Below are 24,087 nucleotides of genomic sequence, written 5' to 3' on the forward strand. Positions count from 1 at the left end.
TTGAACATGAAAGAACAGAGAGCTTTGGTATCAGCTTCCAAATAAATAAGACTAGGTAAAATTTATGCTATTATTCACAAAATTTAAAAATACTATTCAATGAAATTTTTGATTTTAAAATAACATTTTCTAATAATCTGTTTAAACTAATAACTAAGTAGGATAATTTTGATGATGAAATTTTTTCTTCCTCTTTTTAAGAAGAATTCGGCGTAATTAAAAATCGCGCTGTAAAAAGTTTGAAAGTCTAAATTTTGAAGCATCAAGTTTCAACAATATCAAAAAGCGACGAATGGTCAAACTTGAAAGATGGTTTAAGATATACATTATCTGCTAGCGCTTAAAATGCATTATTTTTCTAAGCACTAAATGCATCTACAATACAAAAAATGTCCCAGAAAAATGGGTAAATAACAATTTATTTAATTTTTATTTTACTCTATTCAAACAAAACAGCTAAATAACATAAATGAGATGGAATTCCGACTGTTAATCGTAAGAAAAACCGTAATTGCTTCCAGATAATACTGTTAAACAACCGCAATTTTATTATACGAACTAGGTCTACTTAGTGAAGCCACTTTGTTTTTTGCAGCTGCGTACTGATTGTAGGGGAGAGGGCCAATAATGACTTTAATCTTGTCAATCTCATGACGGACAGAACGGGGATTCTAGTCCCAGCGTTGATACCATAATATTTCCTCCATACTCTTTAACACATGAAGTGTTTCCATAGTTCAGCACTTCGAAAATTGTGACTCTGGAGTATAAGAATACTATAGGGGAGAGTGGGGTCAATTGTAACAGGGTACGATTGTAACAGAGCAAAAATTTCGAGTGTCGGGTTCTAGATTTGGTTCCTAGGTGGCGCACAAGGTGTATTTAATAAATCTACATGTACACCCCTGATGGCAACCATTTTTATGTACTTTTGAAAGAGTTACATCACAAAAGATATTTTCACGCCACGCAAGTACTTTTTTTGGTATTAGAATATTATATTGTAACAAAGTAATTTTGTTTAAACAAATAAAAATTAGTAACCGAATATGTAAGTGGACACCTTAATTAACATTTCAATAAAAAAAAGATTAGTTTTGCTAATTAACTAGCATTGTTTTTAACAAATGAAGCTGAAATGGCGTCTTGGGGACAATTGTAACAATAAGTAAAGGGACGATTGTAACAGCTGAAAATAAATAATCTTATGTTTACAAACCATTACTTAACTCTTTAAGAACCACCAATAGTTTCCTATATCATTTATATTATGTTGCATGTGCATTATTTTATTTGTCACCTTTCACAGCATAAATTAAAATTTTTAACCCCTTAAAGTTAAAAGTTTAACCCTTTAGGTCTCTGCTCATTATTATTTTTACTCCTAAAATATCACTACTATTTTGATCAATAAAAAAATATATCACAACTATGATAATATGTATAATTAACTATGTTTTAGTTGAATTTATGAACTGTTACAATTGACCCCGTAAGTGGGGACAATTGTAACAAGTGCACGACTGTCAAAAATTGTTAATAACTAATATAATAACATTTAAAATCAGGTATTTATTTTTTTTTCTAGTAGAGGATAGTCTACTTTACTCGTCTGTCAATTAATACTAATAATATATTGGATTTTTGGTTAGTTAAAAATAGTTAAGTAAAAAATGTTACAATTGACCCCACTCTCCCCTACTCTCATTTACGCATAGAGTGCAGAACCATAATGCTGTTTAACACAACAAAATTTAGTATTTCCCATGTCTTACGAAAGGTAAAACAATCATAGGAACAATTTAAACCTCATTCCAGGGTTCATTTAATGAAATACAACTCAGCCGCAACCTAACTCCAATGCCCTTTACCTAACGAAAAACTCTTTTTACGGTTTTAAAACCATGCTAGTTGTAAATGGTTAAGAAACCGCATAGTTTCGTATTCATGGTTTTTCAACCATACTAGTGGTAAACGGTTTCCAAACCGTAAAGATAAAAAATGTTCTTTCACCTTAAGCTTTAAAGTTAATTGAATAGACAGACTGCTGCCTGTTATTTTACCGTAATTTTAGAAATACGATACTCTCATCTTATTTCTGAAAATTTTAACAGTGTATGCAAAGAAGAGTTAATACCTTTCTCTTTCAGCTTTGTTTCGAAGTGTCTTATCACTAGCCACTTCTCTAGCTGTCTCTACAGACACTTTAGCTTGCTTTCCTTTCATCTCTTTGTTCTCTCTGAAAAGGATAATAACAGATAGATATCAAATCCATAACGTAACTATTCGTTTTCAAAATGACTTAAAAGAACGACTTAAATAAAACAATCCATTTAGTTCCACACCTTTCGAATTTGGCCTCGAGTTGTTTCATTTGAGAAGTTTGAGCCATTTCCATGAGCCTTTGCAGTATTTCCCTCTGCTGCAGAAGATGACTTTTGGACAGATCCCATTCTTCCTTCCGGTGCTTCTCCATCATCGAAGACCATTGTTTCATCTGAACCACCACAAGTTCTCGGATTTGGGGATCGTTGGCCATGTCTTCACTGCTAGAAGGGTTTTTCCTACTTTTATTTAGTTAACAGTATATTGAAGCATGAAATTGCAAATATTGAATAGCACACACCAAAGTATATACAATTTATATATGTTCGTCAAGAACAACATTTTTAAAATTTCTTTTTTATCACTTCGTTAGTATTATGGAGAAATTTTGATTCTCTTTACATGCAGTTAACTTCTTTCTTCGATTAACTAGATCCACTCTGCGCAAACGTGAAGTAAATACCGGCAGGTTAGAGATTGCGCGGTGGTGATCGATTTAAGCAGATGAAAGAAGTCAACCGGATGGATAGAATGCAAAATCTCTCTAATACATTAAGTATGCAACGTCAAAATATGAGTTGGGGCGCTAATGTAATAGCGAAGTAAGATAAAATCTTTTTCTCTTTTTTATTTTTCGAACAGTGAACTCGGTATTGAAATGCACAGTGTTTTATGAAATGCAGAATATTCCCCAATGATCTCCCTTTATATATTTGTTATACTAGTCGAGAAATGAGGTTAGAATTATATTTCCGTAAGAGATTGCAAAATAATATTTAAGCGAGGAATATAAGCAAAGACACTATCGGATCCTGTCAAATCAATAGCAAGGAAATCGGAAGGAAAAATATCAAAACCACTTTGATTGCCCAATTAAACTAGGAGGAGTTTCTTATAATCTCATTTCTACTTCTTTTTGTCCCTTCAGGCAATCGCAAAGGTTTTGATGTTTTCAGTTCTAACAGCAGAAGACCGATTCAACTGCCTTTACTAACAGAATGCCATCACGTCTAGTGCTTTTCCTGTGCTCCTGATCATATTTGTTGGACCCTAGACAACTGGAAAACTGTAGCTTGGTCAGATGAAGCACAATTTTGGCTGTTCAGAACTGAAAGCAGTTTTCAAGTGTAGTGCAGACCCCACGAGCCAATGGATCCAATTTGTTAACAAAGTACTGTGCAATCAACTAGTGGCTCCATAATGATGTGGGAGGCTTTTTTCATGGAATGAACTGGGTTCTATTGTCCAATTGCTCCAACCATTGACTGGAAAAGATAAAGTTCAGCTACTTGGGGACCACTTGCAGCTGTTTTTGGACTTTATGTACCCAAACAACTATGAAATTTTAATGAATGACAATGCGCCAGGTCATCGAGAATTAATTGAAAAACATTCTGCACGATTCCAGTAAATGAATTAGCCACCCGACATGATTCCCATTTAACATTTATGACATATAATTGAAAGGTCAGTTCGCGCACAAAACCCTGCACCCACTAAACTTTCGTTTCATGGCTGAATGTCCCAGCGAATGATTTCTAACTATTTGAGTTCATTACCACGTCGAGTTACTGAGCTTCGTAAGGAGTTCCTAAGAGATATCTCATGACTTTCGTCACCTAAATCTATATTTGTTTGCTTATGATTTTTTACGACTCGTAGTTGGGAAATAATTTCAACAGGAAAAAATATTTTTATTTTCCCTGTTTAATGTAGTAGTTCGACAAGTAAAATAAGTAAATTTTTTGACAAGTAAAGTCACAAATGAAATTATATAAAATATCTTACATGTCCTTTTGAAGTTACTTAATACTTTATACGATTGAATATTTCTCACATAAACAAATCACATCAATAGTTCGTACTACTACTTACTTCTTTATATTTTTAATCGTTTTATCAATGGCCGAACATTGTTGCTTCTGAATAACTGTTTTCTCTTTATGCTGTTTTCTTTTTTGAGAGTCCATTTCTTTTTGTTGTTTCCTGATCAGTTTCATAAAAGCCTTTTCTGTTTTTAAAGTTTCCGCACTAATAGGCTCTATTTTGAAATCATCTATAAATGAAAATTACATAATTAATGCCTCCACATGCCTTTCAGTAAAAAATTGCATCTTACATTTCTTTTATTTCTTTGGAGCGGATTAAACCATTTTACATGGTCATTTCGCATTAGGTAAATTAATACGATGAAAGAATAAGCGCACTTTATAATTTCAAAACTCACTATTATTATAACTAAATAAGAAAGGGCTTCATAATAACCGTATTTGTTTAGAATTTTTAATTCGATAATTTTTATGAATGTGCTCGAAACATTTTTCTATTCAGCCTTTTCTATTCGCCTTTTAGATATATATGCGTTACACGCCAGTTGAAAAATCTGACACTTTACAAACTTTAAATGTGGGCCGGAATAGCCTGGTAGGTAGGGCACTGGTCTTATGCCCAAGATGTCATGGGTTCGATCCCCACCGACTGAAGACTCCCCGTGTAGTAAACGGTGGCTGGTGCGCCCTAAATATATAGGGTCACAAAGTCCCCCATGTCCCAATGCAACAAATCAATACCTCTGGGGGTACTGATCCGGAAGTTTCCTTGTCTTCCGCATTGGGTTCAAAATTACAAGGCTACGGAATTGAACATTAGTAGTCGTAAACCCAAAATCGCGTCAGCTGTTCAACGACAGTTATAAAATAAAATAAAGTTTTTAATGTCCACCTCCTTATGAAGTGAATCAGGGTCGAATCCTAGAGGTGGCTGATCGGTACGATTTCTGCAACCGACTCAAACCGACTACTGTACTAACTTAAAATATCCTTAGTGATAGATCATGGGTTAGAGTCCCTGACGTCTGGCTGGCAGTAGGAGAACCAATTGGTCTACGACGGATCCAAAAATTCACAATATCAACATTCGACAAATCGAATGGTTAACTATGTGATTTTTGACTCCTCTTTGAAAGGACATAAGTAAGATTTTTCTTAAAAGCTTTGATCAAATGTTCCGTTATATCATATCTAAATAAATTCTTTTGAATTATGTCGTTAATTAGTTGACTTCTGGTTCAGGAAAATGATGAATAATTAACATGAAGTGACATCATGTAAACACTTTGGTAATTTTTTAGGCTTAACATCATGTTATGGAAGACTGAAAGAGCTAATGTATATGTATATTTTTGTCTAGTCTTTAAACGAGGCAATTTTTGTTTGATTTTGTAAACAGCATTCTATTGTTTCGAGACATCTCAAAACTGAGTGTTTCGAATAAGCAACTACAATGTGAGTAAACAAGGTCTTTCAAAACGATTATTACTAACCTTTTTTGTCTTCGTCCTTCTTGGTGATGGAGTTTGTGGCTCCAAGTTGGAGATCTTTGGTCTGGATGTCTGCCTCCTCGATACCCATCGCCCTCATTTGTGCCAAGCGTTTCTCTTGAGCGGACAGGAATGCTCGTGGATCAGACAGAGCGTCCATCAAGTCTATACACACATATGAAAAAAAATGTAGAAATTTTACAATTTTACAATTTTAAATCATTAAAATAAAGATTACACCAAATATAGGTGCCCAGTCATAAGAGCACTTAAATTGTATGTAGTTGACGCTAATAATTTTCGTCTTTTTTTAATACTGTTTTCCGTTTTTTAGTGAAGAAAAAGAGTTAACTTTAAGCTCTATATGAATATAGAGTAACAACGTGTAAATGAGGAAAAATAATGCTATATGAGCATGCCTACCAGAGTATCGGCTGATTTTTAATAAGCAATATATTACAGCAAGCCATTATTCATGATCTTAAAGCATTCCATTTGAAATGTTTTTAAATGGCATGCTATAAAACGACTCTTATTTAGAATGAGCACGTGGTATTTTTATAGTAAGTGGGAAAGGTTTAGTTTCACTTAAGTGTTGCGTATTTGGGTTTTCACTCCAGTTTTCAATTGATAGTTAGATCTTGTAGACGTCACATTTTTCTGTTTTTACCGTTGCAATGTCGAAGCATCGGAAATAGTTAACAGAACTCGAAATAGAAGAAATAATGTGAAAATTTTAAGCAAAAAATAAGAAAATAAAGCATACAAATAAAAAATATATTTAGTAAATGTCTTTTATCTACTTTACAGTACATCATAAAAGAACGCTTTCACATTTCAGTGATTTCAGGGATTTAGGCCGGACAGAAAAAAATCTTCTGGCTCTAAACAGGTGCTCGTGAAAGAGAACTCAGAAGCTGTAAATCTGGCAGTTAAAGGGTTAAAAAGGGTCAAAAGGAAACTTCCAAAAATTAAAATATGGAAAAAGAAGAGTTGATGAATATGGTAAGGGAAAACAAGATAACAAATTTATCAAACAAAACAATCAGCTTTAAACAAGCGTGTAACTGAGAAGGGGGGGGGGTAATGAAAAAAGCCCCAGGTGTTGAGAGATTACAAGAAAAAATGAGAAACTAAATTATTAGAATTTTTTGAACAGAGAAATGATTTCCAGAAATTCTTTGTCAGTAACGTAGTCTATTGGTTAAAAAAAATAAATTTTAACATTTTGTATATCCTTTATTATAATTGCAAAATATATTAAAACGGCATTGTAAGTAATGCATAAAACAATAACTGTAATTTATGCGTACCTCCCAAACCATCAGGAACATATATTTTTAACTCTATACAAATGAACAGCATAGCTAGAGACATATGAAAATTACCCTCGGTACGCAGAGAAACGTGACGATAGCCTAAAACATAACATTAAAGCATTGATTAGTAACATGTAAGAAAATAAAATTTACATTCATGAATTACATTTACAAGCTTTAAGTCTTACAAATGCCCGACTTAATTGTATGTTTTATATTGAGGCAGGTCAGGGGATATAAACCCTATGCTAACCGTCTATCTATATTATTAGTTTATATCAAGAACTAACAAATATCCGACTTACATGACGTGTCTTATATTGAGGCAGGTCAGGGGATATAAACCCTATGCTAACCGTCTATCTATATTATTAGCTTATATCAAGAACTAACAAATGTCCGACTTACATGAAGTGTCTTATATTGAGGCAGTTGTTTGTGTCTAAGTCAGGGGGATATTAAAACTACACTAGATATCCATCTAAATATATTATTAGTCTACATCACGACCTAGCATATGCCCGACTTACATGGCATAATTTTACGACTGCATTATGTAGTAGTGTAGAATTAAAAAGGGATATTTTGCCATTACGGAGCAATATTGTGATGTTTTTATCATATAAATAATTTGACAGTTCTATAAATAGTGACTGGATGATATTCTAAAGACTTACCCGCCTGCAGACCATCGAGAGGAAGAATTCTCTGCCCCAACATTTTGCTACTTTCATCGAATACAGCGATACGGATGACAGCCAAATCAGGAAGGACGACCTATTCAAACAAAAAATGGATCATAGTTGAAAATGCTTACGTTCAAATAATCCATAAACTCAATATTAATTTTTAAAATGAATTCTACTTAAATAACAATTTGCACAGAATTTTTAATTTAATTTTTTTTATTTATTAATTTATGCACTTCTCTATTTAAATACTTTGGCCGTAATAATTATCAATATATACTCAAAAATTTGACAAGAGGAGTGACTTAAAATGCAAATTGAATTTTTATAAAACAAGCTTTTCATGCTTGAGCATTTATTTTTATAACAATTTCTTTTTTTTTATCAGCAGAAAAAATGAACTTTTTAAGAAATAGTTCCCTTAGTTAACATTTAAAAGAATTTTAAAACTTAAAAAGGAGAATCTGATTTCTTTTTTTAGATCTTTTTCTTTACGATATAGGTCATAAAGTTTTAGGAAGAATGTACTCAATGTTGGGAAAAATAACATGAAATGAAGTGAAATATACACAAGCAAATTATAGAAAATAATATGCAATTTCAGATGTTGATTTTCTTCTCTCAGTATAATCTTTTAATTGTTCAAATATTTATACGCTTTCAGTACACAGTCTTTCAAAAAAATTTTGAGAACCATTCCTATCTAAAAAGTTTAATGATAAACATTTATAATTTACTTTTTTGAAAATATCGTCTGCCAATAAAAATATTTAATCGACTAAATAAAAGATTTAATCGTCTGCTATTTTCTAGTTATGATGTGGAATACGAATGAAGAACTGCAAAAAGAGAATTTTTTAAAAGGAGAAAAAGCCAAAAAAATCTAAAATGCTAGGTAGTGTTAGCGAAGATAAAGTCCTGAGAAGTTTAATGTTTTTATTTGTATAAAAGATTAAAGATGGAATTAAGTTCTTACAAGAAATCTAAGTGTTCCATCAATGTGTCAAATAATATTACCAACTTAAAACTTTAAAAATTGACTAAGCCATGGAGAAACAATAAGTACGTAAGTTTATTTTCCTTTACATTTTATTGTTATAGAAGTTGTATCTTGAAATGAAGTAATTTGTACAGTTGGTTCTAGATGACAATAACGTTTTTCTAATCCTTATTTTGTATAGTTGTTGAAATGTCAGACTGATAAGAAATGTAATGTTTTTTTTTCTAAAACCTTTAAAATAAAGAATAGAATATATTACATTTTTCTATTTTTTTATTTATCTCACTAATTTTTTATTGATCTAAATTACCCTCAATAGCTAAATATTACGCATCATTGCATCATTATTTAAATGACTAATTACTGTACGATTATATGAAAAATGTTACATTTCTTAAAATGTTCATTTTCATAATTTTTTTCATTATTTAAAATAGTTGATAAACAATAGTAAAATGTGGTAGTCATGGTTTTAACTTTTACGGTTTTTCAAACTAAGGAGCATAATGTTGAGGAATAGATTTCGAATACTTATCTTAGCTGTACCAACACATATGAACGATATTATGGCGATAAATAATTGCAAAGTCAGCTATTATAAATATTATTTTTTAATGCGTATTGTTATATTTAAATTATTTACTATCCATATTATTTATTTTTATTTAAATGATGAATTATCCAATCAGTATGAGGATAAATTGCTCAAAGTAATGATCAGTAATGTAAATAAAAGTAATCATTATGGAAAAACTTTTACCATTTTTTTGAAATGCGAGATTTTGGGAGAGTATATTTAAGTAATTTTGTAAAATAATATTTCTTTAAGCATATTTCTGTTCATATAGGTAAAAAAAATAATACTCGAAGCTTCTGCCCTTATAATTTATTGAAGTGGCTAATAAAATTTTAAGGAATGGAATCAGATTCTGGAATATTTGGATAGAATCGAAATTCAACCAAATCCTTATTTGGATATTTTTACCAATCTATCAAAAGTAATTTGATCGATTGGTGAAAATATCCAAATAGATAGATAAAAATAACCAAATCCTTATTTGGATATTTTAACCGATCGATCAAAAGTAATTAAATTTACACATAATGAATGGCAAATTTTGGTCGCTCTGTACCTTCCTGAAGACGAAGGGTTCCTCGTTGTAGACGGGATTAAGTCCATTGGAGGGGACAAGGCGTGTCCGAAACTCTTTCCGGATGGTGTCGGTGGGCAGGCCGTACATGTCCACTTCGACGTAGGTGCCGACTTTCTTGTCGGAGAGGAACTGGCCGGAGATGACCCGCACCGAGCACTGAGCTGCTATCACACCGTCCACAGGTGACTCCGCAAAGGGGTCGAACGTCTTGTCCGGACGACGCATGAAGTCCGGCTTCAGCAAGTAACTGTAATATTATGTAATCCTTTATAAATCTTCTATTTATAAGATTGAGTTTACAGAAATCGATAGAAATTTAAAATCATATAACTTTAATTATAATGACTTTCCTAACTGAATTAAATTGTATTGTGAAACAAGCTATATTCTAAGGTCATTAATCATTAGTTATTGAAAAGACGAGGGCCTAAGCGATGAACAATAAAATTTTTTTATGTTCTTAAAATAATCAGATAAGAATGAAAATAGTTTTAGGCATACAACGAAGAGCAGTTACATATAATGTCTGTAATTATAGTAAGGTTTTTAATATGCAATAAAATAAAATAAATAATACAAAATACTAAAAAAATATTGCATTGAGTTTGGTAACATTGCATTGAGTATAACTTATTAACTTACCCACAACCTCCATTGTATTCGAATTTTCCCTGGTTGAGTTGCATCGGCAAATCAGGCGTTTGAAAATTTAAGGCTACCATTTGGCATCCTGCATTCCAAAAAATCTAAAAGAAAAAGTTTCGTATTTATTATTTTAATTTGATAGAATGGTTGATATATTTAGTATGATGTACAGATAACATAAAAATATATATTCCAAACTTCGATGCTTACCTGTGGAAGATAGTTACTAGAATCTGCTCTCGTGCCTTTCGGATAAATCCGACTTAATTGTCGTTTATTGTAACTTAAAATATTAAGAAAATACAATTTTAAACCTTAATATTTCAGTTGCATTTAAGTATTGATTAATGTTACGCACTTGGTGATTTAAAAAAAGCGTGAATCGGTTTGTTTGAATAGTGCAAGAAAATTAATTATTACACTTTTGAAAATAAAGTTATAAAATTATAAGAGTTTCTTACTCCACGTGTAAGATCTGCTCCTGTGGCTATTTTAGCATAACTTGGTTTTTACTTATGATACCAAGAAAATAGCACAATAACTTAATTGAATTTCAGATTTTTTTCACTGTTACTAGTTCTTTTGGACATACGTAATTCAATTTTTATATGTAAAATGAATTGTTACAAGTATAAATAAGAGAGTTCAATAAAATGCAAATGCTATTTGATACAATGCTTACCTGTGGAAGATAGTTATTAGAATCTGCTCTTGTGCCTTTTGGATAAATACGACTTAGCTGTCGTTTATTGTAACTTAAAATATTAAGAAAAAGATGATAAACTCAAAATGCTATAAAACTTAAAATATTAAAAAGAACTTATAAAATTAGAAAGTTTAAAAGTTAAAAAAATTCGAAATGTTATAAAACTTAAAATGTAAAAAAGTAATAAATTAATAAAAATATTAAAAAATTAAAATGATAAAATAATTAAATTATTAAAAAATTTAAGTTCTCAGAGAACTTTTCAAATTACAAAACTTAAAATATAGGAAAACTAAAAAGTATAAAAAGGTTTGTAAATAATGAATTTCTATTTTAATTCTGTAGTATCTTTATTGAAAAATCATGAACTAAAAAGAGATAACAGATGCGGTATCCTTTGCTTTAAATGTGGAAGAGAAATAGTTAAATTAATGTACAGGAGTATAAATATATATGGTATTAAACAATACAATTAAGTAACAAAGTGTTCTATTTTATATCGTTTTTGTGTGTTAGACATATATATTCCGTTTTATTAAAAACTTCACATGCTGAATTGAATTGAAACTTCGCATTGATTAGAAAAAAAAAAATTACGCAATTTCAAACTCACTCAACTTTTGTACCATTGTTAAAATAATTATATTAACTAAATTGATTCAGTATGTTTAGTTAAAGGATAACAAATTAACAGCATCAATAAAGTTATCTTTGAAAATCACTATAGATAAATTCTGTGGTGCAGAATTTTAAATTGGTTAAAGAAATAATGTGCTTATATAAATAAAAAAATAAAATTCATACATTAATTTGTTAAAACTTTCATGCACTAAAATGCTTAGTATATCTAATGCTATAAAAAATATTTAAAACTACATATTTTGATATATTAAACATATTGATTTCACGGAGAAAAAAATTCTGATGAAATTACAGTACTGTTTAGTATGGACATTTCTATTAAATAAAGCCATGATTTTGGTAATGAAAACCAAAATATACAGTATTTAAATTTTTTTATTCATTTATTTGGTAATTTTTACGTTCATATAGTAATGGTTTACCGGAAATTTTGGTTTTCAAAATTATAGTTCCTATTACCACACACTTAGTAAAAAATACAATAGTAAAAAGTAAATTGAATCAAATAAATGGCTTTCACATAATGCTCTAACGTATCATGATAAAATTACCAAATTTTACAATATATATTAAATTTTGTCTTATTATTATAAAAATATATTTTATTGCTAATTTTACTAAAATTAACCAAAGCGCTTTGGTAAAAATTTTACCACCTACTGGTAGTTTTGACCATAATTTTTTTCTCAGTGAAAGAGGTTAAACAACATGGTAAAATAATACAAGAAACAAAAGAAAACTAATGGTAAAATACTTTTGTATTAAAGTAAATAATAAGTAAGTCATAACAGTCAAAAATTTATACTCATAATCAAATTTCTTAGTAATACAATTAATATTTGATGTTAAAGTCTTATGTAATTAAAAAATAATACATGTCACAAAGTGAATGCATATTGGAATAACACTGCTGGACAATTGCTAAGGATGTACTACAAATACCACACAGAGCTTATAAAATTTAGTGTGGTTAAAAACTAAGTGAAATAAAAGAATACTAAGAATCTTAGGACAATTAAAAAAGTATAATGTTTTGTGCTCTGAAATCTAGAAGGTTTGAAAGGTGTTCATGGAACAAAATAGTCATTTTGTGCTGAAAATGTGAAAAAGGAATTTTTTTTATTGGCATTATTTGTCGGCATCCTGGAGTAAAATGTCAATAAGGGGTATAACCTCAATGGAGAGAGATTCAAGTTTGCAGATGTCGTAGAATGCTTTACACAACCGCATTTAGAATAGGTAATTTGTCCTATTCCTCTGTCAGTACAGGGATGAGGCTTTCCTTGCTTATTACAGAGAATTCTCGACCATCAATACTCCTTTCCAAAGTATCCAACACTTTTTCAATCGTACTCAGATTTGGAGAACATGCTGGTGATTCGTGGCTTTGAATATCCTAGCTGTGTACACACTCCTCGACAATGACTTTTAGATGAAATATTTATTGCGATGTAATCCATAAAACAAATTTATCACAACAGCACTACGGAACAAACGAACATGAGGCAACTGAATATCATTAATGTAGCGTTGGACAGTCATAGTCCCAGTTGAAAGCACTTAGACGGGGGTACAGTCATTAATCATAATGCCAGCCAATACCATGGCACTACATGTAGGATATCGGACCCTTTCATGTATGTTTGCTCGACTACACGCAGTTCCAATCTCAAGCCTGATCATTTGGCGTCGGCAATCAGATGAAAGACTTAATCTACTCTTATTTGAGAATAGTACGTAAATCCAGTCACATTCGCTCCAACTACGATGTTGAAGACACCAGTGCAAACGGGAGCTACGTTGACTTCTGGATAATGAAATGCACACAAGTCGGCGGGCGTACAGTTCTCCTGCTTGCAAGCATCTGACTACAGTTTTTCGAGAGATTCGCTTCCCAGTAGCATCATGAAACTGATTTGTTACCTGACTGGCTGAAATGCGCTGGTTCCTTCTTGTCGTTAGTACTATGTACTTCTGCAGACGTCGTGCATGGAACGCAACTTCCCCAGTATCGTTTGTTACGCATTCCAATTGCTTGAAATGATTTCTAAAGCCTTGAAACAGCACTGTGGAGGACTTTAAACTTTTTGGAAACATTTTTAAGGTTTTCTTCAATCTTGCCGATAATACGGCCACGCGTAAAATCATTTGAATGACGCCAGGAATACATTTCAAAAATTGCAAGTTCTTCAATTGATTATTTCCCGTTAAACTTTGATTTTGAATAATAATTCTCAGTACGCGTCAAATCTTTTTTATTTCTTATCAGTGCTGTCATGTTACAAACCAGTTCAACAATTCAAAATTTGCATAAGCAATACATGTCTCACTATGCATATATCGCACTTATGCCAATTCTTACCTTCAATTTTGTGGCTGCTATTATCATTTGTGCTTAGCAATCGTCGAGCAGTGTATACACGTTTTAAGAGATAGAGAATTGTTTATAGAATTTATAACTTGTAAACTAATTTATAAAGAAGGATACTTGACAAATTCAATTGCTTGTGACTTTAAATAACCAAGGGCAGTATTTTCAGCGAAGGAAGACATATGAAAATGGAGATTTTTTTCTGTAATGAAATATACATTTAACACAATATTTAATACAAATTTTCTATGTTCTAATTAGAGTTTCAAAAATGTAATATTAGGTTATTTTTAAACAACGCTAACTCAGGGTTTCGTAAAGTTAAGTTTTTAAAATAAAGAATGATAAAAAGTATTTTGCGTCATTAAATACTTTCAATATAATATTCCATGAGTTGTATGAATTTTCAATTCTAATTTTACCGTCCTTTTTATTAAAATTATTGCTAATATTAACTTTCTTAATACTTTAGGATTTTGGAAACATAGAATGCTCACATGTTGTTGTGAAGTTTCAGTAGACGTAAAATTCGGGTTTTCTCTTAAAAATAAAAAGAAAAAAAATCTCGAAAATTTTGATTATTTTTTATCATTTAATAAACAATTAATTTTTTACAATATCGTGAATGCATAAAATTTTTTATAAAATTTAGTGCGTAAAAATTTTAAAATTCCAAAAAAATGCTAAAATTTTGGTAAAAACATAAAAACACTTTTTTGTTGGTTGTGTTCTGATAATATTATGAATGCTTTGTAAATGAAACAAATTTATCCATTAAATGTACTTTTAGTAGGTATTTATTGAAATGTATAAAAGGAAATACAATTATCTTAGGTTTTGTAAGAAAAACAGAAAGGGAATTTTATTTATAAAAAAATTATTACTGTTCGAAAGCAGAATCGTAAATAAGTTTCATGACTAAAGCTAATTTGTATAGATTTTAGAATTGAAATTTTTAACCTATTAGTTTATAACTAATTAAACTATAGATGTTTAATTTAAGTCCTATATAAACATAACTTTTAGGTTTATAAAAATATAGAAAATCTTAGATGTTCTTGGGTTATAGTAATGTAATTAAGGTATAAACATATTAAAAATAATATTACAATTATAAAACAAATTATAAATATATTTTGATACATTTAAAACTATGATTCATGGCCATACTGACCTTCAGCTACGTCAAATCCTTGGAACTTGACTGGTTGTGCGTAATTGACCAAGGAAGAAAGATAGGGGTGCACATGTACTGTTGCACCAGTGTATTTGTAGTTAGCAATGGCTATTTGCTCATCCAGTTGAGGTGCTTCCTGCGTAACAAGTACAGAATATGATTTTATACAGTTCATGACTAACATTAGAATAACAAAAATGATGCTTTTTATTTTATCTAATCGCTAATTATTTTATAAATATATTTTTCATGTTTCATGGTAGCTTAAATTTATTTTTATAGGCAATATTGCTTAATTATGTTTTAAGAGAAATATTTAATTAAATATTTTGGTTTCCATTCACAAGTTACAACAAAATTACTTTAATATTAATCCTTTTACAATACTTTTTATGGTTTTTGCAGGTTTATTTGTAATAGATACGACATAATTAAAAATAAAATTTTAGCACTTATACTAGCAACACTGGCACCAATGTCACTTAAGTACTAACACTGCTTTTTCATATTAACATAAGAAATAGCAGGATCTACACAAGTCCATTTCTATACAACGTTTGTTTAGAAACTAAATCAATTTTCGAAATAATTTTTTTGTTAGAAATCTTTACTCTTTTGAAATATTTTAACAGGGTAATTTTTTTTTAAAGAAAGAAAAAACATTTTGGAATTTTTGTGTTATAAAGATGCTCATTACCTTATTTTCTCTGAAAACCAAAGATATATTTCTTTAGGGATACATAATTAAAAATATCTGCATTATTACAAATTTTCACTGTCTGAAAACATTTATTGGAAATAAATAGTAATATTACAAAACATCATTGTATTTTTTTTATTAAATATGAATTGAAATTATATTTATATTATATATAAAATATAGTATCTTGCGTAATATCAACCTAGTTTGCACGCATTTTTTAATATGCATAGAATAGAACAATTGGATAAAAATCAAGTTTGCTTTAGTAAATATTTATAACTTGAGTGTGAAAGTTGACAATTTAGATAACCAGTTTTGAAATTACTTAAACACTTGTAGAACTATTTTTTGAATAGTGAGAGATAAATTTATATGTATGTTTCAAAATAATACTTAAAAAGTGCAAAAAATCATATTAGTTATGCATTATGTTATTACATTAGTAATGCAAAAGATTGCGAAATAATATCTATAATGAAATACATAGAATTAATAATTTTTCGTAAATAAATTAATTTTTCAGTGAGAACATAATAATGATTTTCTGTTAAACCTTTATATCAGGAGATTTTGTAGACCCTCGACAAGAGGAACCACCGTTACATATACTTCCAGTATTGAAACTTACCTTCTTGTCTGTAATAAAAAGAAAATAAAAATTAGTATTCTGATGAAAATTTTCAGAATTATTAAAATACGATAGTATTGAAATAAGTTTAATGCAAGTTTAGAAAACCACTAATTGAATATTATTACATACTGCAAAACATAAATTTAAATCTAATTTGTTTTCTGGGATTTCCCATAAAATAACGCACACACACTATTTAAATTTGTACTCCTTTAGAAAATTATAAAATATTCAGTATTTTCTTCTTTAAGTTCTTAGTTTTTAAAATCTTAGACATATGACAAGCGAATAATAAATTTATGTTGTTTTGATGTATTGAAACAGCAATTTATATTGTTCTGATGCATTGAAACAGCAATTTATATTGTTCTGATGCATTGAAACAGCAATTTATATCGTTTTAATGCTTATGGCATTAAAAGTTTTAGTTTTAAAATTACACTTTAATACTAAGGATAAAAAACTATTTATTTCAAATGCAATAAAAAATTATGCTTACCATTATCATTATTTCATCTAAGTAATAAAATAATGACTTTAGCACTATCAAATTATTGTTCAATATAATTATGAAAAGTGTGCTTAGTTTGCTATTGCTCGTATAAAGCTATACTTGACTTATTTTAAATTCAACTAATTTAAAATTAAATTTCAACTAATTTATAGTTCAACATATAATTTTGATCTAATTAAAATTAAATTATTGAATAAGACAAAGCAATTTTAGATTATAAAATAATTTTACAAACAGTACTTCCTTTTATAATAAATTGTAATAATATTTTTCATGCTTGAAAATGGACATTCATTTGATATTATTAACATGTATTTATGAGAATATATTCGGATACTTTATAGAAAATCATATGTTTATACGAGAGGAACTTTTAATAAAATAATTTTTACAATAAATCATAATAAATAATACATAATCGGCATCCATTGGGTAAAGGTAAATCAACAAACTCATTTCGTTGAAAATAATCACCAGGTCAAGATTCCAATCGTGGGATTTAACTAAAAGAATTCAAACAAAAATCATGACATAGGATTACACATAAATATCGTAACCACAGTATGGCCCTTTCGAAGCACTTATCACAGATTTGTGTTAGTAAAAAATAATATTGTTTCATTTATGAAAGTTTGAATAATCTTAGATAAGTTATAAAAGAGCCATACATGAAACAAAAATAAATAAAATACAAAGGGTAGGTAAATAAAACATTTAGTTCCTCTGAAACAGATTGGTTTTATAAAAATACTGTAATAAAATATGGATATTTGTTTATACTATTGGTACTAGTTCATCAGTCATATGCCATTTTACACTTTCACATAAAAAATTATAAAATCCTTATGATAATCATTAAAAAAATGGCAAACAAAACAAAAGATAACGTAAATATAATTATATTGATAAATTTTCGTATTTAGTTAGGATTTTGTTTAGAATCTTTTCAAACATATTTGCATTGTTTGTGTATTAAACTCAATTACTTAGTTGCATTGTTTAATAGTTTCAACAATTTAAAAGTACTGCTGAAATTACATATAAGCTGTAGATCAATAAAAACAGATAAGTAGAAATTTTTTTTTTCCTTTTTTCTTTACACTTTGAAATACAATTATTTCCATTTTTGTGACAGAATATTCTGTTAATTTAAGATTTATTACTTAATTTCATTTTTCTAAATATTTATGTTTATTTATGAAGTTTTTAATTGATAAAGTTGAACTTCAAAATATTCTTAAGTTATTTAGTTTTTGTAATTATTTGTATATTAATCTATAGTTCAAAATTAAAGTTAATTAGATCAAACACAGCATTTCCTTAAAAAAGGGTTTTTCTATTTTTTATATAAAAAAATTTGATTAATTTTGTAAACAAAAACTATGTATTTTAAAAATTATTAGTTACCTCCATCTTGTGATGTTTCTTCTGCCAAGAGAGTTAAATCAGGAGCAGCATCTTCTTTCTCGTCGTCATCATCATCATTTTGCAGTTGACCCTTCCTCCATAACTCCAATTCCTCTGTTAAGAAACATTGGAAGACAAAATATAAGTGCTAAAAATTTAGATGAGTTTCTCACTTCCACCATTTTAATAAATAACGGAAATAGTGCTATGGAATAATTTCTACTAATTAAATTACGAACTAGATATAAAGTTTACGGTTTTATTAAAAACGTTTAAAAAAAAGAGACAGTGTTACAGCTTAATGTATCAAGTTAGTTCAATTCACTCTATTAATGTTTTTCAAAGGGATTTTAAATTTATTAAATTAAATTAAAATTGCTGTTTTTTAATTGGGATTCAGTGAAGTCAAGAGTCCAATACTTTCATATAAATTTTTGTTTACAATTCTTTATTGTATTGTAGATCAGTTGCATTTAAAGATAGAAATAAATAATTTTCGAAAGACATTATTATTTCTAGCATTTATTCGTAATTTTATGAAATAGTTTGTTTTAAGAAACATCTATGTCATGCTAAAAATATATTTTTTTATGTTGACCGATGTCATATTTTTAAAGGAAAGTGTAACTAAAAGAAATGAATTCTAAATTAATCAAATAGATATTTAATAACTTCACAGAGTTGATATTTAATAAATTAATTTTGCTCTAGATTACTAGATATTAAATGGTTGACAATAATTAAAAGAATATTAAATCTGAACAATAGTTAGGCCTAGTAAAGCTTACTTACGTTTTTCTACTTCTGGTCTCAAGCGTTTATTTTTTATGATAATTTTCCTTTTTAAATCATTTGGAGTTGGAAGTGTAACTCCTGCTTCCATCTTGAAAAAAAATTACATAGATATAATAAACACTAAATTTGCATTGCACCCTGCATTTATATATTAAGCATCCAAAATGTTTAATAATTAAAAATTAATTAAAGAAAAACCGAAGTATATAGAAATGCACTGTTTATTAGGAAATCAAGCTATCTAATCTCAGTATACTTCAAATTAGATGAATTGTTTGACCACAGATGACGCTGTTTACTTAAAAAACTGCAAGACAATGTTTTCCATTGAACTACTCTTCACAAAGAGGCCCAGTAAAAGAACTAAATTAACAAATATCCGTGCAAATGAAGTCAAAACGGCAAATATTTTCGATGGAAGGGTCCAACATGCAGCAAAATGTATTGTTTTGAAGTTTTATAGTTACAGCAAAAAATATTGTTTTATGGAAAACATATTTATAGTTAGCATCATTATCAGTTTACAAGTTCTCTAATTTTTAAACTCATTGAAAAAAGGAGCAAATTAATTTTTTTAAGCCGAAAGAAGCAAACCGTACATTTCCATCTTTTTCCACATTTCTTTAATTGATTTTTCCAATCGTTAGTCATTTTGGGAACAGCGAATTAGAACAGTGTCTAGCGTTATTATCACTAATTAATTTTTTTAATTAAATGCCCCGAATTACTTATATCATTTAAAAATTATTAATAAATTTTTAGGAATTTAGTTTGTATTGAAAACTTTAAGATGTGTTTGAATTTCCCCTGCATTAAATGCGTTTACGAAATTACAAAAAACTAGGAAATATATTTTAACGAAAACGATATCCTCCAAAGAAAAGCAAATATATTTTGTATTAATTATTAGAATACAAGAAATTAAGTGTTATAAGTTACAGTTAAATTGAATTAGCTGCTTTAAACATATTACTATGAAATTAATTAACGAAAACTAAAATAACAATAATAATGAAAATCTTACTGCCTAACTTACTACTTAGTTCTTAAATGATGTTATTACTGATAAATTGATTTATTTTTTCGAAATAATTAAACTAATTATTAATTAAAAATTAAAGAATAACAATGAAAACCTTTAAAAGTGATTTATTGCTCAACTTCCTGTTTAAAGCATTTACAAAAGAAATTAAACGTTGCAGCTCGTTAATTGTTTGAGAAAATTCGTTTTCCCTGACAGATGGTAAGTCTTTCTTTACTGAGTTATTATAATGAGGACTTCAAATTTTCTTTGTTATTAATTGGTATATTGTTTGGAGTATCCTTGAAAATTTTTTAAGCAATAGCTACGTATTTTAATGAAAAGAAATGACTTATAACGATTTGAAAGAAGAATGTAACTACAACTTACGGGAAAAGCAGGCAAAGGTTCCCGTAAAAGCATATCCCCTAAACAATCATCGCAGTATTTGGCAAGTTTGTACTGTTGTTTTTTACTGCAAGAAAAAAGAGTCACGTTTATGAAAAGAAAATCTAATAAAAACTAGCATCTAAATCCAAATTTTAAATTTTCTTGTTTAAATTTTTTTTCCTCAAAAATAATTTTAATAGCAATATAGTTATTAAATTATTTTTGCGTGATTATTATATTCTTTATGTAACTAAATATATTTATAGTATAGTTATTTTTAAAGCACTAATTAACGAGGATTAGTTCTTTTTGGATTCAATAATTTCGTTCTGTAAATTAAAAGACAGAGAAATTTACTAATTAGCAAAGGATTTTTCTCTTTCGGTATCACTTTAATTGATTTTCTATTATTATTTTTGAAATTATTGTTATTTATTTCATTATTATTATTAGGTATTTTGAAGACAGAAAGTAGTGAAGACAGAAATTGAAGTATGTCTCGATCTATTGGCAACATAGCTCTTATTAAATTTGTTAGGTTGTTTTAAATAATAAGCTAAGTAATGTTAGAAATTATTTAAGCGTTAAGTATTTTTTAGGTTGTCTTAAATAATACAGAATTTTAGTAGTGGTGAATAGTTAGTTACATGTAAAGTATTTATTAAAAATAATTATCAAGAGTATTTATTAAGAAATTTTAGTTACGAAGTGTTTAGTTAGATTTATTTTCGATCCTTTCTAAAATGGCTGTAGAAATTTCAAACATAAATGAAGCTGTTGATCCGCATACTGTCATACTGTGGTGACGGAGCTTGCTTTTTTCCGAGTAAGGCCATATGTATACGCACGAGGCCGGGATAGCCCGGTTGGTAGGGCACTGGGCCCATGTCCAACTATTCGTGGGTTCGATCCGAGCCGGCCGAAGATTCCTCGTGTAGTAAATGGTGACTGATGCTCGTTAAATCTGTCGAGTCTCAAAGTCCTCCATGTTCCCATAACAAATAAATACCTCTGGGGGTACTGATCCGGGAGTTTCCTAGTTTTCTGGACGGATATAAAATATGTATACGTATTATACGTAATGGAGCATTGGGATGAAGTTTCTATGGAATAAATATGGAAATAATTTTAATACTTCTACTTCCTATATGAAATACTTCCTATATGTCCCGAACTCATGATTAAGGTAATTGGTAGATGTTGGTAGTAAGATAGATGTTAAATAGCTTTTAAAATATTTCAGTAATTTGTTCGTTCTAAAGCCCAGATAATCCTATGCAAGATGGCACAAGCAGTTTAAAATTATGGCTTTGCTTCAAGTATAAGGCACTTAAACTATGGCTTTTTTATTTTCCTTGATGAAAGATGTTCGAAAAATCTTGTTTATCCATAACCACTTCTTAACATGGGACATTTCCCGCAAGTACTGTGGTTAGTATAAGTTGAGAGCCTTAGTAGGCGAATCAACTCGTCATCATTGGGATTAGAACCTGGGTTGTCTGAATTGCAGACAAATGCTTCATTTTTTCATCCATTCCATTTTCAGCCGAAACATAAAGATTTTCTTTTTGTTAAAACAATATTAATTTGAGAAATTGAGGAAATATTTGTAAAAAGTATCATCCTGTATTATTTTATTGAAAGAATATTAGATGATTTTGTTAGACACAATAATAGGGAGGCTGTAAATTGTTAAAGTTTGATAAATGCAATGATAAATGCTTAAAACTGTTTAATTATTAAGTTAAATTTTAAAAGGCCAAATAAAAGGATGGTTGGTAAAATTAAAAAGTAATTTAAAACGAAAAGAAGTCACTATCAAATATACATCTAAAGCAAAACACTTATACCAATGATGAGGTTAGTAACAATAATCGGACGGAAAAAGAATTTTTTTGACAATTTATAGCGATTTTCTATTTATTAAGATACAGATTTTGAACAAAAATGCATATAATTCCGAATTTTATAATATTAATAAAATAAATTTTCTAGAAGACTACTTTGAGTTTAGACAGAACATAATTAAATCTGCATTTTATGAAACATATATTTTATAAATTGACATTTTAGTATGACAAGCATTATTCTAATAAATTTAGATACTTGCTTTCATGGATACATTTTAAAATGACAGCTATTTGCACTCGAACAGCTTAAAGTAAGTATTAGTAAATGAATTTATTGAAAAGAATATTAAGCAGGATGTCCTTTATAAGTTAAATGATCAATTTCATAAAAAATGAATTTTTAAAAAGTATTTTTAAAAATTAAATAGACAAATAAACTAACTTCCAGTACACTGCAGAAAGAGAATTCAAGCAAATTAAGTTCATTAAATATTTTACCTGCAATGGTTTTCAAATGAAAGAATTATAGGATAATCAGATGTAACAAATGCACAATCTCTTATAGCAGCGATGACATCCTGAAATTTAAAGAAAAAAAGACATATTTCTTATTTAGTACATAAAAGTAATAGGGTAATTACATAAAAATTGGAAGTATTATTGAACCTTAAAAAGAATGTCAGTACACATAGCTTTTCCGTGAGTAATGATTGGCTCCTCATCCTCCCCTTTTCCATCCCAACAATCTAGCTCAACGCACCTACAAAACAATAACAACATATGGTTTTATTATAGAATTGCATAATCTTCTAAGGAATTCATGAACTCAAATAAAAGAATTATATGAATTCAATTTAAATCATTCATGAAAATCCCACCTGCATCCTGCCAGCAACACTTGTCGGTACATCTCGACGGACGACCTACCCCCGAACTGTCGCCCAGTCAAGTAAGTGTTATGCGAGGAATTGATGTAATAGTGAGCTAAAGGTTGGTCCATGTCCATGTAGATGTCAAGTCGGTCAAGAAATACTGGGGCATTCTCGTCCGACATAAGGTATCGAATTAAACCATCTTGACTCAAGAGACCTAGGAAAAAAATGCAATTTGTAAATCTCTTCAAGTATTTCCTACCTTGCGCTCTTATTTTGAAGCCAATTTTGTGATTCGCCAGTTAAAATAATTCGGCAGTAATTTAATTATGAAAAAAAATGAGTTGTTACTATAGTTTTTTAAAGGAAACGAGAAAAGATGTACATTTTTACAAAATACATTCATATTTTCTAGTTTTAAACCTATTCTGTAGAAAAAGTATCCGTTAAACTTGCAGAAAAAGCTGTCAACTGGAGTGCCAGTATAAAACCGTTCATTTCGCAGAAAAATACTGTTATTTAAAAACAGACAACTATTTTTTAAGAGATAAGTATTT

At 29.1% G+C, this 24,087-nt stretch overlaps 1 protein-coding gene across 11 annotated transcripts in view; it reads right to left on the reverse strand.

Moving 5' to 3' along the window:
* Positions 1–24,087, reverse strand: part of LOC107456648 (1-phosphatidylinositol 4,5-bisphosphate phosphodiesterase) — a 77,741-nt gene that overhangs the window by 4,719 nt on the left and 48,935 nt on the right. For 3 of the 11 annotated variants that reach the window (XM_016074562.3, XM_071181511.1, XM_016074564.3), the window contains exons 12-29: positions 23,537–23,747; positions 23,325–23,418; positions 23,157–23,236; positions 20,809–20,893; positions 19,395–19,485; positions 18,603–18,716; positions 16,604–16,686; positions 15,345–15,483; positions 14,288–14,372; positions 11,134–11,206; positions 10,449–10,552; positions 9,786–10,053; positions 7,641–7,740; positions 6,958–7,062; positions 5,648–5,809; positions 4,201–4,381; positions 2,346–2,564; positions 2,138–2,239 (exon numbers count right to left, since the gene is read on the reverse strand). In XM_016074562.3, the coding sequence (XP_015930048.1) occupies positions 2,138–2,239; positions 2,346–2,564; positions 4,201–4,381; positions 5,648–5,809; positions 6,958–7,062; positions 7,641–7,740; positions 9,786–10,053; positions 10,449–10,552; positions 11,134–11,206; positions 14,288–14,372; positions 15,345–15,483; positions 16,604–16,686; positions 18,603–18,716; positions 19,395–19,485; positions 20,809–20,893; positions 23,157–23,236; positions 23,325–23,418; positions 23,537–23,747 (2,296 nt within the window). Of the gene's footprint in view, positions 1–2,137; positions 2,240–2,345; positions 2,565–4,200; positions 4,382–5,647; positions 5,810–6,957; positions 7,063–7,640; positions 7,741–9,785; positions 10,054–10,448; positions 10,553–10,661; positions 10,735–11,133; positions 11,207–14,287; positions 14,373–15,344; positions 15,484–16,603; positions 16,687–18,602; positions 18,717–19,394; positions 19,486–20,808; positions 20,894–23,156; positions 23,237–23,324; positions 23,419–23,536; positions 23,748–24,087 lie in introns of all 11 variants that reach the window. The other 8 variants (XM_071181515.1, XM_016074565.3, XM_071181514.1 and 5 more) reach the window with 5 other exon arrangements.

Source organism: Parasteatoda tepidariorum, chromosome 5 (genome assembly GCF_043381705.1).
Source record: "Parasteatoda tepidariorum isolate YZ-2023 chromosome 5, CAS_Ptep_4.0, whole genome shotgun sequence".
NCBI lineage: Eukaryota > Metazoa > Arthropoda > Arachnida > Araneae > Theridiidae > Parasteatoda > Parasteatoda tepidariorum.